Source organism: Chanos chanos, chromosome 10 (genome assembly GCF_902362185.1).
Source record: "Chanos chanos chromosome 10, fChaCha1.1, whole genome shotgun sequence".
NCBI classification, from domain to species: domain Eukaryota; kingdom Metazoa; phylum Chordata; class Actinopteri; order Gonorynchiformes; family Chanidae; genus Chanos; species Chanos chanos.
In genome coordinates this window covers 23,084,912-23,100,497 of record NC_044504.1, presented here as the reverse complement: position 1 = coordinate 23,100,497, position 15,586 = coordinate 23,084,912, and the positions used below count along the sequence as shown (strand labels likewise).

The 15,586-nt window shown below is 40.8% G+C and overlaps 2 protein-coding genes across 2 annotated transcripts in view; one reads left to right on the top strand and one right to left on the bottom strand.

The window, feature by feature from the left end:
- Nucleotides 1-2,750: 2,750 nt before the first annotated feature.
- Nucleotides 2,751-4,999, bottom strand: sparcl2 (SPARC-like 2). The gene is made up of 6 exons (XM_030787491.1): nucleotides 4,991-4,999; nucleotides 4,654-4,768; nucleotides 4,297-4,451; nucleotides 3,526-3,638; nucleotides 2,972-3,066; nucleotides 2,751-2,806 (listed from the first exon to the last, which is right to left on the bottom strand). Exons 1-6 carry the CDS (start codon nucleotides 4,997-4,999, stop codon nucleotides 2,751-2,753), a joined length of 543 nt encoding a protein of 180 aa, XP_030643351.1.
- Nucleotides 5,000-9,136: 4,137 nt separating this feature from the next.
- Nucleotides 9,137-15,586, top strand: part of ccser2a (coiled-coil serine-rich protein 2a) — a 40,559-nt gene continuing 34,109 nt past the window's right edge. The window contains exon 1 of the mRNA XM_030787490.1: nucleotides 9,137-9,153. The gene's annotated coding sequence lies outside the window, so the exon portion shown is untranslated. The remainder of the gene's footprint in view (nucleotides 9,154-15,586) is intronic.

Below are 15,586 nucleotides of genomic sequence, written 5' to 3'. Positions count from 1 at the left end.
ACATAGGCGTGGTGGAGCAGACACACAGGAAATTAGAATAGCTATTAATGAGATAGATGCGAGTGTGTGTGTGTGTGTGTGTGTCTATGTGTATACACATACTTTTGAAGGGAGATGGGGTGGGGGCGTAACCCCTCTTCCTCTGCATAAAATCTCTATTATTGGTGGTCGTGGTACAGGGGATGGGATGTCCATGTAAAGGAGACTGGGACTGTGGCTTTGCTCCCTCTGGGGTCTTGGCCCCCCAAAGACCTCATTTCATTTCATTTCATTTTCACTGATAAAGAAGCTCATCCCTGGGGAAGGATGTGTCTGAGACCTGCTAACAGAAACACACTTGTAAACACACTCATGATTATACTAAACACCGCACACACACACACACACATACACACACACACACACACACACACACACACACACACACACACACAGACACACAGTTTTGCTTCACAGATATTTAATTAGTGGATCACTCATACAGAACCATGCATGCTCTGCTATAGAGCTGACTGCCCATCTATCACATCTCCTTCTTCACATTTGCATACAGACACCTCTCTCTTCTCCTTTAAAATACATCATCTATCACAATTTTGCTTCAATTTACAGCAGAACTGTACACGCACACGCACACGCACACACACACACACACACACACACACACACACACACACACAGACACAGACATTCTCTCTCTCTTTCTCGTTCTCTTTTTAATTTTTTTTTTTTTATTTATTTTGAACATCTCCAAATTACTGTCATGTAGAGCTCTTCAGTCTCTCTCTCTCGCTCTCTCTCTCTCTCTCTCTCTCTCCCTCTTTTTCTCTCTCTCCTCAGGCAGAGAGGGCAGATGAGACAGTTAATTAGGAATGAGACCCCAGCCAAACCCACAGTGTTGACCTGAGGCTGAAAATGTACATCATTGATCTCTGATGAACAACAGGAGCTGAACAGATGTAAAACAATGCAACTCTGTGAAAGACAACCCCGGGCCATGTATCATAGCCCTTCCACTGAAACACTCCAACTACGCCATTTAATAATCACTCAACTACTCACAGGGGAATAAGAAGCAACAAAACACCAAGGGCAAAAAAAAAAAAAAAGCTTTTGGACGGGCTTCATTAAAATACAATAATGTTGTTTTTGTAGCAAAGTTTGACAGTCTTGACATAAAAATGTATTGTTTGGAAAGAAAAACTCTGACAAACCATCTCATCAAACAATAAGATGTGATTAAGTGAGATTTTCTTGGCTCCTAAAGGATCTTAAACAAGTGGTATTGATCGTATGTGCAAATATTGATTGTATGTTCTCAAAAATGTTCCAAGTCACCTGAGTGATGCAATAATTAATGGTACAAATTAACAGTCAATAATTCACATCAGTTTGTGCTTCTGATACATGCTGAGTTAAAGGGAGAAACACTGATAAAAGATAGATTTGGCACCAGGCAATAATGGGTAACATGCACAAATCTAATGAGTGACCCAGATGGTTAAAAAAGAAAAATATCACATGTTAGTAGATCCATACAATTAATACAGTGTTGTTATTTTATGATTACTGCATTACATTCTATGCCTTGTCATCCTCCTCTCATTATTGATGTTGTTTCTGTTTGGTGTTGTTACGTTATTGTCACAAAATCCACTTATTATGTAATAATGTACTGCTTACAGTTCTAAAATAATATAATGTCAAAACTCTAATGATTGATGTCAGTGTTTCATATAATAATAGTGCTATTTATCCTGTGTTATAATCCAAAATCCTCCCATTCACTTTCCCTCCTGAATCGAATGCTCCATCCTTTCCTCTCCCACTCTCCTCCATCACACCTTCTCCCACTCACACTCTCTACCCCCCCCCACCCCCTTCACTCTTTCTCTCTCTCTCTCTCTCTCAGCTCCATTTTTCATGCATCAGTCTGTTTCCTGCTTCCAATTCCATTACATCCTCCTTTTTAACTTCTCTCTCATTCCCCCTTTTCTCTAAGTGCATTACTGCACTCCTCTGTTCTTGTCTCCCCCCCCCCCCCCCTCTCGTTTTGCCCCCCCCTCACCCCCCCACCCCTCTTCACACACGCACACACACACGCACGCGCACACACACACACACACACACACACCCTCTGTATTATCCATCCTTCTCTTCCCTGGTCACGCAGACATTTATCTCTCTCACAGGTCACCCATCTTTCTCTCATCTCTCTCCTATTAAACTGTATCCCTCTATTTGTCTGTTTTACATCCCTCTATTTAAGGTTATTGCTCTCTTCTTCTATCATTCTTTCTCTCCACAGGCTCTTCCTCTCTCTCCTTGGCAGTAATTGGATCTGTGATCCATGCTATATGTCGTCTGTTTTTCAATGAGCAGTTTAAAGCCACACACACAAGCTCACACACACACACACACACACATACAGACAGTCACACACATACAGACAGTCACTGACAGTAAATGAAAGGGCAGTGCAGACATTTACACTTTTATTATGCTCCATTTGTTTTTAAAGTTGAATTCACATCACACTTTACAAACGACTGCTCATAGCCATCCAACTGCAGTTTGGACAAATCACCACTAGGGGCAGACTGTAGTGGGCAGAGTATACTGTAAGATAGCAGTTTCTGTACCTCTGTAAACAGATCCGTAATCAATTTCGTTGATTATGTCAGCTCGATACAGGGTTTATTGTGAATGGCATCTGATAATGGAACATACATGTTAAATTCAGCCCATCTCTAAAGAAGCTGATGATCTGTGTTTGAACACAGCTTGCGGGAACCCATCTTCATAGCTGGAAGACAGATGGAGAAGGTCAATGAACAAAGAGAGAAGCAGAACAGTTAAAAGAAAGCATGTCACTTAGAGATGTGTGCAGTTCATACATTTACATAAATGCATAACTATTTGTATTGTATATATCTACGTTGTTGTAAATGTGAAAGTAAATGACACTCACACGTGAAGTTCTGGAACCACAGTTCTGAACGGTCCACTAGACAAGATGTCCACTCTCTGAGGGTCACCTTTCCATTCTTATTCTTGTCACATGACCTGAGTTCAATATCGACATGATAAGCACAAGTTTCAGACTGAACATTTTGATAGGACACATGCAGGCTTTGGGGTTGTTGCATAGCCATTAGGTTTGAAGGGCATTGGTCTCATTAAAACAGTAGGGAGGCTCAGTGGGTATTGGGTAATAAACATTATCATTGCTGTGAGAGAGCTGACATTGAGATTGGAGGCAGAGAAAGACAGAGAGAGAGAGGGAGAGAAAGAGAGAGGGAAAGGAGGGATAGACAGAAAGAGAGGAGGAAATAAAAGGGAAAATAATTGACATAGTGTTGAAGAGGGGGTTTAATTGTTAAATTGCACTATTAAAGAGAAGGCCATAGTAGAGCTTTACGCAATCATTGTTTTGTGCACTGGAAAGTTTGCGTGGTGTGTGTGTTTTTGTATATGTGTGTGTGTGCATGTGCTTGGTGTGTGTGTGATGTGTTTGTTTCTCACAGGAAGAATCTTTTGGCACAGTGCTCCAGTGGCATTCTCTTATAATGCAGCTTTTTCAGATCCCTTCTGCTCAGTTTACCATCGTCATTACGATCCAGGAGAGAAAACCTTCTCTGAGAGAGAGAGAGAGAGAGAGAGAGAGAGAGAAAGGGGGGGATGGATTAAAGATGGTTGAATGTATTGTGTAAGGTTATGAGGTATTGCTGATCTAGATTATTTTCCTGACTTCTAAATGTTCTTGGTGAAAATCCACCCATCAGTAGTTATCAATAACATCTATTTATACGTGCAGGAGCTCTTTCATACTGGGAACTGGACGGAGGAAGAGTGAAATTTGAGAAGATGTTGTTAATGACATCTTAAGGATAAATCATTGATTAGGTATTTTTGACTACATGGATACAGTCTATGCTAGTCAACATGAACATAATGACTCTACTCATATACAGGGAGGAGCTGTCCTTTGTTTTCAGGATAGGCTGTTTAGTTGTATGTGTATCTTTATTTGTGTGAGTGAGTGTGTTACTACGCGTAAATGTGTGTGAGTGATTGATCTGTGCTGCATGCATGTGTGTGTGTGTGTTTGTGTGTGTATGTGCATGAGAGAGAGAAAGAGAGAGAGTACATGTATGTAAATGTAGATTATGCATAAAGATTATGTATAACTGATAAACTGTATGTAAAAGAATACAATTATGTTTATAACTCAGTTGTGCAAGTTTTGTGTGTGAGTGTGAATGTATGTGTGACATAAGTGTGTGTATAACTGACCTGGGCGAGCTGCATTCGTTGTGTATGTGAAAGACAACTCTGTGTTGGTGCTGCTGGGCTGTAACTCTCTCCCATACGGCTCAGCAGGAGAAACCAGTCCAACAGACGATATGGGAACTGACCATACTCCAGCTCTGAGCACTGAGCCTTCGGGACTGACCAACACACACACACACACACACACACACACACACACACACACACACACACACATACATACATACATACATACATACATACACACACACACACACACAGAAAAACCACTAAGGGCCATTTTCTCAGTATGATATACTTAATTAAAATAACTGAACACACAGAAAGTATATCTATACAGACAGATTATAGTATATTTACTCAGACACATTCCAGTGTGAGCCAAACCAATACGGCGCCTCTTGCGACAAGCTTCTTTATGTAGAAGACATTCATTCCCGTATGTCTTCCCCAGTACGCTACACACTGGCACCCCCTGTCTGCACACACAAGCACACACACACATACAGAAACACTCTTCTTTCAGTCCAGTTCTCCCTCGACTTAAATATCCTTTTCTTCACTGAACGGTGACACATCACATTTAGCAACCTTCTGAGATGCTTTGATAAGATAATGCCTTGACTCTATAGTCTTTTTTAGTTGTATTTACTAAAGTGTGCATATGCATATTTCTACGTGTGTGTGAAAAACCTACCGTGGGCATGTTTGGGGACACACACATTTTGGGACAAGTATCCCTCCCTCTCTGACTACCTGACACCAGGAACCAATGGGGCTGTGGCATTTCAACAACTCACACAACTGTTCTGGAGAGGGAGAGAGAGAGAGAGAGAGAGAGAGAGAGAGAGAGAGAGAGAGAGAGAGAGAAGGAGAGAAGGAGTGGACAGAAAAAAGAGAATGATGATCTACATAATATAAAATTAATTTACACATTTTTCTTTCAAAATGTTTTACTGCTGTGGCAGTACATACTGAATGAATACAGTGTCTGTGCATATGTGTGTGTGTGTGTGTGTGTGTATGTGCATGTTTGGGTGTGGGTGTGGGTGTGCTGGCTGAGTTTCACCTGGGGCCACTCTCCCAATGTAGGGCCTGAGAGAATCCTCTGCCTGTCTCTGTCTACGCTGTGCTCTCCCTCCCTGCAATTCACACACACACACACACGCAAGCACACACACACACACATACACGTGTACGCGTGCCCACATGCACACACACAGAAACACACACACACTCAAACACACACAAACAGAAACACACATACACATTACAGCTCTCAGCTCATTGTGTTTTGTGTATGTCTGTGGCTGGATAGCTTAACAACCTTATGTCACTCAACAAACTTCAGAGTAATAGAACACATGCATACACACACACACATGCGCGCACACATGCACATTCAAATAGACTTACACATGTTCTTTATCTTCCCCATAACCTGAAGTTATCAGGTTAAAAAGTAGAAATACTTGTAGTGAGGTTGTAGGCTGGTTGGTTTAATTTTTCAGTGGTTGGACTAATCTAACAGTTTAGTGTGGAGGAGGGAGTTTCAGCTCACTGACACAGGTGTTTACACTTTCATGCTATTTTTGCCTGTTTCCCTCTCTTTCTGCGTACTGTACCTTTCTCAATCTCTCGTTTCCTTTTTTTTCATTCTGCGTCTTTCACAATTTACTGCTCTTCTCGATCTGTTTCAATCTCAGTTTCTCAAATTTCTCTTTCATTTTTCTTTTTTTATTTCTCTATTTGTCTCTTCTTTGCAGTTTCTCTACATCTCTCTACATGTTGTGGTATGGAATATCAGAACTCCCCATAAACCCCCCCCCCCCCCCCCCCCCCCCAGAAAATAGACAACAGAAAACAAGCAAGCAAAGGTCCCTGATGTAGCTATAGTAACATTTGTTGCTCACCATGATGATATGGGAATGACAGGTCAGCACCACAATCAGGAGAAGGTGACATCTCAGACACATGGTAGTTCTGCTGCAAAGTCCTTGTCTCTTCCAAAACCAAACAAGAAAACAAACAAATATAAAATGTTACTGAATTCTTGACCTACTTTTTGTGAAAAGTAAGAAAGAAAGACAGAAGGAAAGAAAGAAAGGCAAGAAAATTACAGTTAGACCGAAATTGTAACAAGTAACAAGGAAACTATTTTCCAAAAATGACATCCTGTTAGCACAAATCAAATACTTTAGAGCAAATTCACAATGTCTCTGCATTTCTAAACAAGCTATTTTCTAATAGTAAACTCACTCTTTTTGGCTTTGAGTCTCTGGGGTTTTGTGAGTATTTTCAACTCTCTTTGCAGAGCTGGTATCATGTGGAGGTCCCTAGAGAAGCCTTTATAATTGTCTTTGTGAGGTAATAAGACCTTATTCGTAGGAAGTCATTACTGTGCATTACGGCTCAGAGTAGATTAAATTACATGAACATGCCAGTCAAAATTTGACGGCCTCATTCAATTCCATGCTATTTTCTTCCACCGCTGTTGATGTTCTTACCTGAATTTTCGTCTTTGTCTCTCTCCTTCTGTTTTTTCTCCACTTCTACTATTTCTTCTTCTTCTGTTGGTATTCCTTGGCTCTTCTTCCCAGTGCCAGTAACATACCTCTATCCCACTCTCTCTCCCTTTTTCAACTCAACCCCTCCTTTTAGATCCGCTTTTTTTTTTTATGACTGTCTGCTGTCAATTCTTTCTCTGCTTTTATTTGATCTGCTATTTTTACCCTCTTGCTTTATGAAATTTCTTTATCTTTTCCCCTCTCTCTACTTCTTTTCAGCACATTCTTAAGCCTTACCTGTGAGGAGCTCTAAATTAGAAAACCGCACTCACACACATCTGTCCGCACACACACACTGTAGAGAACACATAAATGCAGAGGAGATGTCTGAAGTTTATCTGCTTCACTTGTTTGGAGTCTCTTCTTTTCCTACCCTTTTTTCTCCCCCCATCTGTTTCTCTGCCTTGTAAATCTTTGTATCCATGGAACTATGCCAGCCCCAATGAGAACCAGTCCTCTTCTTGCTCACTCTCTCTCTCTCTCTCTCTCTCTCTCTCTCTCTCGTATATTTATGTTAAAGTTGAGATGTTTCAAAGTAATTGCAATAAAATTGTGACATTGTTTTTTGACATATAAACTCTATCAAATTTGCTCCTGATGTCTGGGCAGACACAAAAGAGATTTCGGACACAGTAAACAAAGAATAATCTGTCACCTGATGACTTTTTGTAAATGTTGTATAAGTGAGGCTAATTAATGTTACAATAGTTCTACAAGACCTGCACAGTGTTGTGAAACTCAAGCATTAGTTAAACATACCAGCAGATGTGAGATGGCAAAAGTGGAGGTTGCATTCAGTTGCCAGACAATATTAATGACATCCATTGTTTACCAGTTGATGGATGATTGTCTTGTTCTTTTTTTCAGATGTCTATAGCCTATTTTTTGTCTTTACTGAATGTAATATTCATCTTAAGGAACAGTTGGAATTTCATAACAACACTAAATACTGAGAGTCCCAAACATCCAACAAACAGAATAATATATCAGCCTGTGTCAAAATTTCCAAATCCATCTCTGGGAATCTAAAGAACTGGTCATTTTTATTGTTTCAGCTAACTTGATTCTACAAATCAATCTGCCATCAAATGCCTTAAGTAGTTCAATCGCGTGTTTTTGTGGCTAATGAAAATATACAGTTCCAAAACAAACTTATATAAAACCATTGCTTCATTGCAGGATGGTTTTGAATGCAGAGGGAGTGTAGTAAGGTTGAGGGACAGTTAAATCACTCACAGTGTAGAAATTACAGGGCATGCAGAGTGACTGACAGAATCATCAGAGATCCAACCAAAAGCTGCCTGGTAAATGTAACTGCTGGTTGTTAAAATCTTTCACCATTCCAGTAACAAGTAACAGATAGTTGTCAAGTTGCTATATGGACAAAGCATCTGTATTTTCCTCTGCATCTTTGTATCTGATTTAATCAGTTTGTTTGCCCTCGCTTCGTCTAAAGTTAGAACAATTCAACATACAACTATACTGGACTCATCCAGTACTTATTGCACTGTCTATGAAGCAGGTAACTATTTCCACCTAGCGGTGAAAAGTGATATTACAACATAATGTTTGCCATGACACTTGCTCCGTAATGCCATGTGTTCCACATTACAGTATTCGTGATGATTTATCATTTCGTGAGTGACTGTTTTCTTTGTCTCACAATTTAAAGTGTGGTGGAATTGTTGTTTTAAGACATTTAAAATGTCAATGCAGTGGGCCCTCTTCAGGACAGTACTGAGAAAACTGAGATTTCATAGATTAAATTTTCATAGCCAGTGCTGAGAAACTGCCCCTGTTTACTGGGGTGGAAAGGAAACATTCTGTCTCCCTGGATGTTTCCAGTTGTGACTGGGAGAGAATGATAGAGGTCGTGGAGAACAAGCACTGCACGCCCAGATTAACCAAGGTAGAGACGGATTAAATTGCTGATGCAGACTAAACATTTTACGGTTCCCTGTTACAGAACTGCTGACAGGAAACCTTGGACACCACCACTAGACAGCCAAATACCATATGAACTGTGTGAAATTAAGCAAGAAATCTCAGGCGTCAATACTATTTGACTGGAAACAAACAGACGAAAATAATTTGTCGGTATGGATATTTTACTCTCTCTATTCAAACACAAGAATCATCAACCCAAATGCGCGTGCTGATACTCTACTACACCCTCATATTCAAAAAAGGGAGAGGATTGGGTTAATGAAAAACGTCTGACGTCAGAGTCACATAGTATCCGCGCATGAGAATGGAGGAGGGAATGAAAACACTGGGAAGCAAACAACCCGAGGTATGTACAGTTTGAATGACAGTATCTAAGACTTCAGTCGGTAACGTTGTGGTTTTATACGGAGACACCACTGATTGGGCACTTTAACGGCATTACACGTGTGTGGAGACTAAAAGGCTAATCGTTTTGAATCGTCAATATTTACAGTCACAAGATCTGGGACGCTGAGACACAGGTGATCTCCGGAACGCTCCGCCTTTAGCCTGCTGGACCCACACGATGATGTCGGAATAGATCTGGAGCATCTCATTCATTCGTCGACTAGCTCGAACGTTTGCGGGAACAGTGCAGTTTAAATTCTGATTTCCCGGTCTCATACAATAGCTTCTGTTATCGGTTTCTATTTTACTGACATTAAAGACTTCTTCAAATGGGAATTTCCCCGTGTGCTGTCGAACACGATCTCAGATAGTAATGAATCGTGTCTGTGTTGACATAGAAAGTAGCTCTCGACATTTTTACCGTAGCTGAAAATAACCCGCGAGTCACTGAACCATGGCAGGACTGGATTTTTTTCCTCAGCAACGATGCTTTTGAGCATGAGGTGACGCTTCAGACGATGTTTCACAGTAACCGTACTGTGTTTTGAATAATAATTTTGTACTATTACAGTACATTCAACTGACAGTATAGTGTTGCACCATGTTTTAACGTACATGAGCGCTGGGAAACGAAAATCGAAGCAGACAAATTTGTGTGGATTAATAGATTTAAGAACGAAGTCAGGAACTACCAACGTTCAGGCTGACCTCAGGCTTTCAGTAGTCATGGACAGAAGCCAGTAATCTCGGTGTGAAAGGTAAACTTCTACCTAATTTTGAAAGATATTTCCTACCTGCATATTGCTACTTAGTTAACAACGTTGATTCTGAGTGCACGTGTTAATGGTATTGGCCCTTTCAGTTAACCATGATTTCTTCGTGCTGTGAGCCCAGTAGAGTGAAAAATAACGTTTATTCCTTAAAATATACTATAAAATATTTTCACTCAGCCTCGGGCTGTAAAGTTCTCCAACAGGTGGTGTTTCGTGTCAGAGAATAAGTCCTGTGTTATAACGCTGTAACGCTTTCATTTCTCGCAGTAGTTCTCCTGTTAGGCATTAATTCGCTCTGATGCTTCAGGTCCTAGCAGGCTACTGTGCTCTCATCTGGTCCAGTCAAGCAGAAGATGGTTTACGCAACGGTCTCTTCCGGACATAAGTGACTCAAAGATGCTCAACTTTGTTTAGTGATCCGCATAAATACCCGTATTTTTAGTCATTTATGTAATATTTAAATAAAAAAAATCAGGTAGCTTACATCGTGCAGGCTAGTTGTGTTTTGCAGCTCAGTCATATCTTTTAACTTGATGAATAAAAGTAGGAATGGCTTTGAAATCACCATGCATTCTTAAGAGATCTGAAACTAGCAAAAGATACTAGCTCTCAGTGTTAGGCCTATAAATCGGGGGCAGGGGGTGGTAATTTGTAGACCAGAACTTTTAGGACATGGGTTTGGCGCTATAGCTGTTTATTCTGGTGTTTCAATACATATGACTGTTTACCTACAGTTTGACAGGCTTTTCGGAAAAGAGGAAATGGCACCCGGATTATTGTAATTCTGTACAGAAAATGACCTGAGGTCATGTTCACATCATGGAAGAAGAATAATTACAAGTAATATCCAATCAGTGAACAACCATTGAAGTTGAGTGGACGCAATTTATCCCAAGGACTTTGCATGTGTTTTCTCATTATAAATCAATTATGTTGTTTATCCACTGCTTTTACCCTTTCTATAAGGCTGTCAAAGGCAAACTATCAGTGACTGAGAGTGAGAGAGAGAGAGAGAGGGACACAATGTGCTGAGTTTGGTTTCTACACTTGTGTGTCTAGACGTTGTGGTATGAGTGCTAAAACGCATTCCTGCCTGTGTCTCCCATGCCATCCATGCCATTCGTTATCAGTCTCACTGTGTGACAGGAAGGGACTGAGTGCCTGTCACTCAGAAGCATCGCCACAGAGACGCCTCGAAGAGAGCCAGGCCAGACGGTGTTAAGCCCACAAGCCCCTCACACTTCCTACCCACCACACCCTCTGAAAAATTAACACACTTCAGGTTTAGTGCATGTAGGACATTCCTCTGTTGCTGTGCTTTAGAGTGCCTGTGTGTGTGTGTGTGTGTGTGTGTGTGTGTGTGTGTGTGTGTGTGTGCGCACGTGTGTATTTGTGTGCGTGTTTGTGTGTTTAACAGCTGTTAGATAGACCCCTGTTTACCACATTGGCTTGGTTTGTATTTATGGTTAAGTTGTGTTACAACAGCTGCTTTGAACCAAGTGGTCACTATCTTGGGATGGGCCTTCCATGATATTGAAAGCTTAGTGACCACCAAAGTCGGCATTTATGCCTCAGAATGTGTTTTGTGTGTGTGTGTGTGTGTGCGTGCACATATTGTACGTTGGCTTGTGCTTGCTTATAATCCATAATCCATATGTGTGTCAAGGCATCTTATGTATCTATAAAGATCCATTCCAGTTAGTGCTAGTTGTGTCCTTGCACCTAAACCTGATAAGATCCTCCACTTGTTCAACACAGCTCTAGACTCCACTGCATTAGTGTCAAATATCACATCACTTTGTTTTGAGTGGAGGGGCTAAGTTATAGTGCTTTACGGGCATTAAATAATCACATTAGACTTGTGGCAGTCCTGAATAGGCCATGCCTGTTCTAGGACAACTGCAGTATTATATTTCACAGAGAGTATGGTGACACACTGGCATGGTGACGGACAGGGTATTTGGCCAAGGCTTTACCGGCTGTATGTAATGACATCAACAGGTTTGGCTGTGCTGTTCTTTACTGTATGCTGTATGGTGTGTGATTATGAGCTGTGTATAGATACACTGTACTGCCTGCCAGACTTTCTATTCTGGATTGTATTGGGACTGCATGTAAATACTTGTATTTATGACAGCTCTAATTTGGTTGTTGAATGGAATGTACATGGTGTGTGTGTGTATGTGTATGTGTGTGTGTGGCACATGCATATGTGAGTGTGTGCATGCAAAATCATTTGCACTATGGTTCCAATTGGGTCTAAATGATTTTTAGGCTCCATTATCTTTCCGCTTGCATTCTCCCCATGTATGTGTATGTATGAAACCAGTCCATGACATCAACCTGTGCTCAGCTGTGTAAACAGATTTGTTCTCTGCAGTGGAAGAGACTTTGCTTAGCTTTACTGTTTTAATCACTGGTGTTGACTTCAGTGGAGTGGAAACCTGTGTTATAACTTGCATATTATTACATAATCGTTATGTAAGCATTCATGTGCATCATCTTAATGAAGCTGTCTAGAGAAGCAGAATCCCAGGAGTTGAATAATAAAGAAAGGTTCCTAATTTTGTCTCCTCCTTAAACCAGACTGAATTGTAAAGTGGTGTTACTAGCATTCATATTCAATAGTGTGAGGAAAGCTGAAGTCTCTGAGGTATGTCTTAATACTGCAGAGAATTGTGATTAAATGTCCCTGAATGAATGTTCACAGGCTCAATAATTAGCTCCAATTAATCATAACACATGTTGCTTAGCTGGGCACAACAGTTCAGCTGGGCTCTTTCTCTTTCTCACTCTGTGTGTGTGTGTGTCTGTGTCCAAGTAAAGTTGACTAACTCTGGCAGTGGTTTTCGGCTGCAGACTTGGGGACTTGTTGCCCTGCTTATCTTTATTTTAACCCTCGGTCATCACAGCTGATTGAGAAGCAAGTGTTTGACGGTTACTTGATGAGTCAGAATTAAGTGTGCTGATGCTGGGCTGAAACAAAGGCAGAGGACCCTTGAGGATCAGATAGAAAACCACAACTCTGGGCCCACCTGCCCCTCAAATGTTTGGTTAAGCCCAGCGCTGACACACCTGATTCCAACACATCACCTAATTATCAGACTCATGATTAATGAAGGGTTAAAACAAAGATATGCAGAACAAGGGGTCCACAGGACTGGTGATGTAAAACTGCTGCATTATGGTATTTAACTCCCTTAACAACAGAACCAGGTCTGTTTTGTTACTTGTGTGCATTGGTGTCTAAAATGACGTCAAGGCTCACAGATCTCCAGTCTTTTTTCCAAATGCTCTTTAGTTATATGCAGCAGTAGCATCTTTAACTCAGCGGCTCTGTATAAGAAATCAAAGATGCTGTAAATCCAGCCTGCGTCACTCTGTGTCGACCTGTCTGATCCTGTGTCATTCTTATCTGAACCTCCTCATTATTTTGCCATCGGGCGTTTCACCTGCAGCACCACGTCTGATGTTTTATGTTGTGGGTGTGTGTATGTTTATTTGTTTTTGAATACTTTTGAATACTACCCGTCACCGTCAACACTGTAACAGTACCTTTTGTTTTGTGTTATACCGTAAAATTTGTTTTGAGACAACATGCTTTTACACAACCGTCTAAAGGGGCCCTGATAAATGAGGTCTAATTGTGGCATTAGTCACATGTTAATTACATGTAATTTGTATAGCCATTCTCACTTTAATCATCCAAAATTACAGGCTGTTTCACTGGTGTCCTGAAAGTATAGTGTATAATAGAAGGCTTTAATGACTAAATAAAGGCAGACCTAACATGACACATTGGCTTGTATCATTCAGAATTAGTCACATCTTGTTTGGATCTCACCTGTGCCATTGGCATTCCAGGGGGTCTGATCTATAGATTTTTGGAATGTTCTGTCAAGGGAAGTCTAGTGTGACATCTCTGCTATCAAACCGTGAACACTCTCAGGCCTCTGACAGAACGCTGGTAATGTTTTACAAAAACACAGGTAACATTTTACATAGCTTCATCATTCTAAATGCCTGCATGTCTCCTTACTTATTTTAGCTGTTTACCTCAGTATCGCTGATGTTGTTACTTCTTAAACTAATCTTCAGGTTATCACAAAAGAAAAGTTTAGAGACACATCTTGTTGTAATTACTTTGTAACATTTTGTGCAGTTCACTGAGAGTGAAGGTTTCCTTCTTAAAAAGAGTCAAGTCTATCTAAAGAGCATCCTTCTATGGAGGCTTAGTGTTCCAGTGTTCTGCAAACACAGAGGATTGGGCGAGGCCTGGAGTAGCATCCGAATCATAGGGGCAGTTGTTTCAGAGCCGAAATGGTTGTTTGAACCAAAATGGTGGTTTTAACCGAAGCTGAGCTCTGTTCCGAGCTGATGGTTGGCCTATGCTGGTGCCAGTGCGATGGATCCCTATCTCACTGGTCAAGAGTGATGTCATTCAAAGCATTTAGGGATGGAAATCTCATTCAAATGACCAGTTTGCATTTCAGGTTTGGCCAGTCTGACCTTATTTATGCAGATTAGCCCTAAACAAAAGATCAGACAGAAAACACTGTTTTGCCTAGTGGGCACTAGCAGTAGCCCACCTTGATCTGCTTTGTCTTCAAAATAACTCAAAGGTACAAAGGTGTCCTTGTACTGTTGGGTTGATTTCTGTTTTTTTTTTCTGGAATAGTGCTCTATTTTCAGTCTATCAGTAATCATGCTCCATGTCTGTGGAGATACTCAAGAAGATGTTGTGTTTTGCAGTGTGTGTGGTGAACTCCATTTGGATGTGGAGGTGCTTTGAAACAGCACTGTTTTGATCAGTACCATGGCCCCTTGTGCTAATGCTGCATGGCCAATCTTACCATCCACATCATTCAGACGACTCAGCGATTTCATGCTTCTTCTGTGAACAGGGAATTATCCGAAAGATAGCCCCCCTTTGAAAGGAAGTTCTAATCTGTTCCCACATATGATCCAGCATTGCATATGTTCAGGTCCCATGTGCTTAGAGTGCTATGTGTATAATACCATCTCATCCTAATTTGTTTATGTAAGGGTCTTTTCTAGGCTCTGGATCAAGGTTAAGGTCACATGCTGTGGTCAGATCTGAGTCATATGATGATATCAGTCTTTATAATTACTACCTCAAACCACTCAGGTTTACATTACTCATAGCCATTAGCCCACTCTCCATTAGAGACAAAAAAATAGCTGAAAAGGAAGTTTTTTGAGTTGTATAGCTGTGTTATTAACTCTTAAGTGGCAGGATGAAACCAAGAGTTTATGGAAATACAAGTAATACCTTTGGAATTAGGTGCTGACATTTTTGTTGTGTCACTGTTAAAACAGGAGTGTTTGGGACTGAATCGGGGCTGTGCTCGATATTACAGATGAGATGAAATACTCATTAACTACTTACAAACACTTGGTGCTAAGAAACTCACTGTCAGTCTTTCTCAGTTCCTCCCACCTGCTTTTAACCTGAAAGAGAGAGGAATGATGCATGTTGCTGTGATTGTCTACTCTGATTTCCAAAGACATAGACTTGGTAGGGTTACTAGTCAGGCACGCTCATGAAGAGTAGTTCAGAGAAAGCACAAACACTTCAAGATTATCCCCCACGGAGCC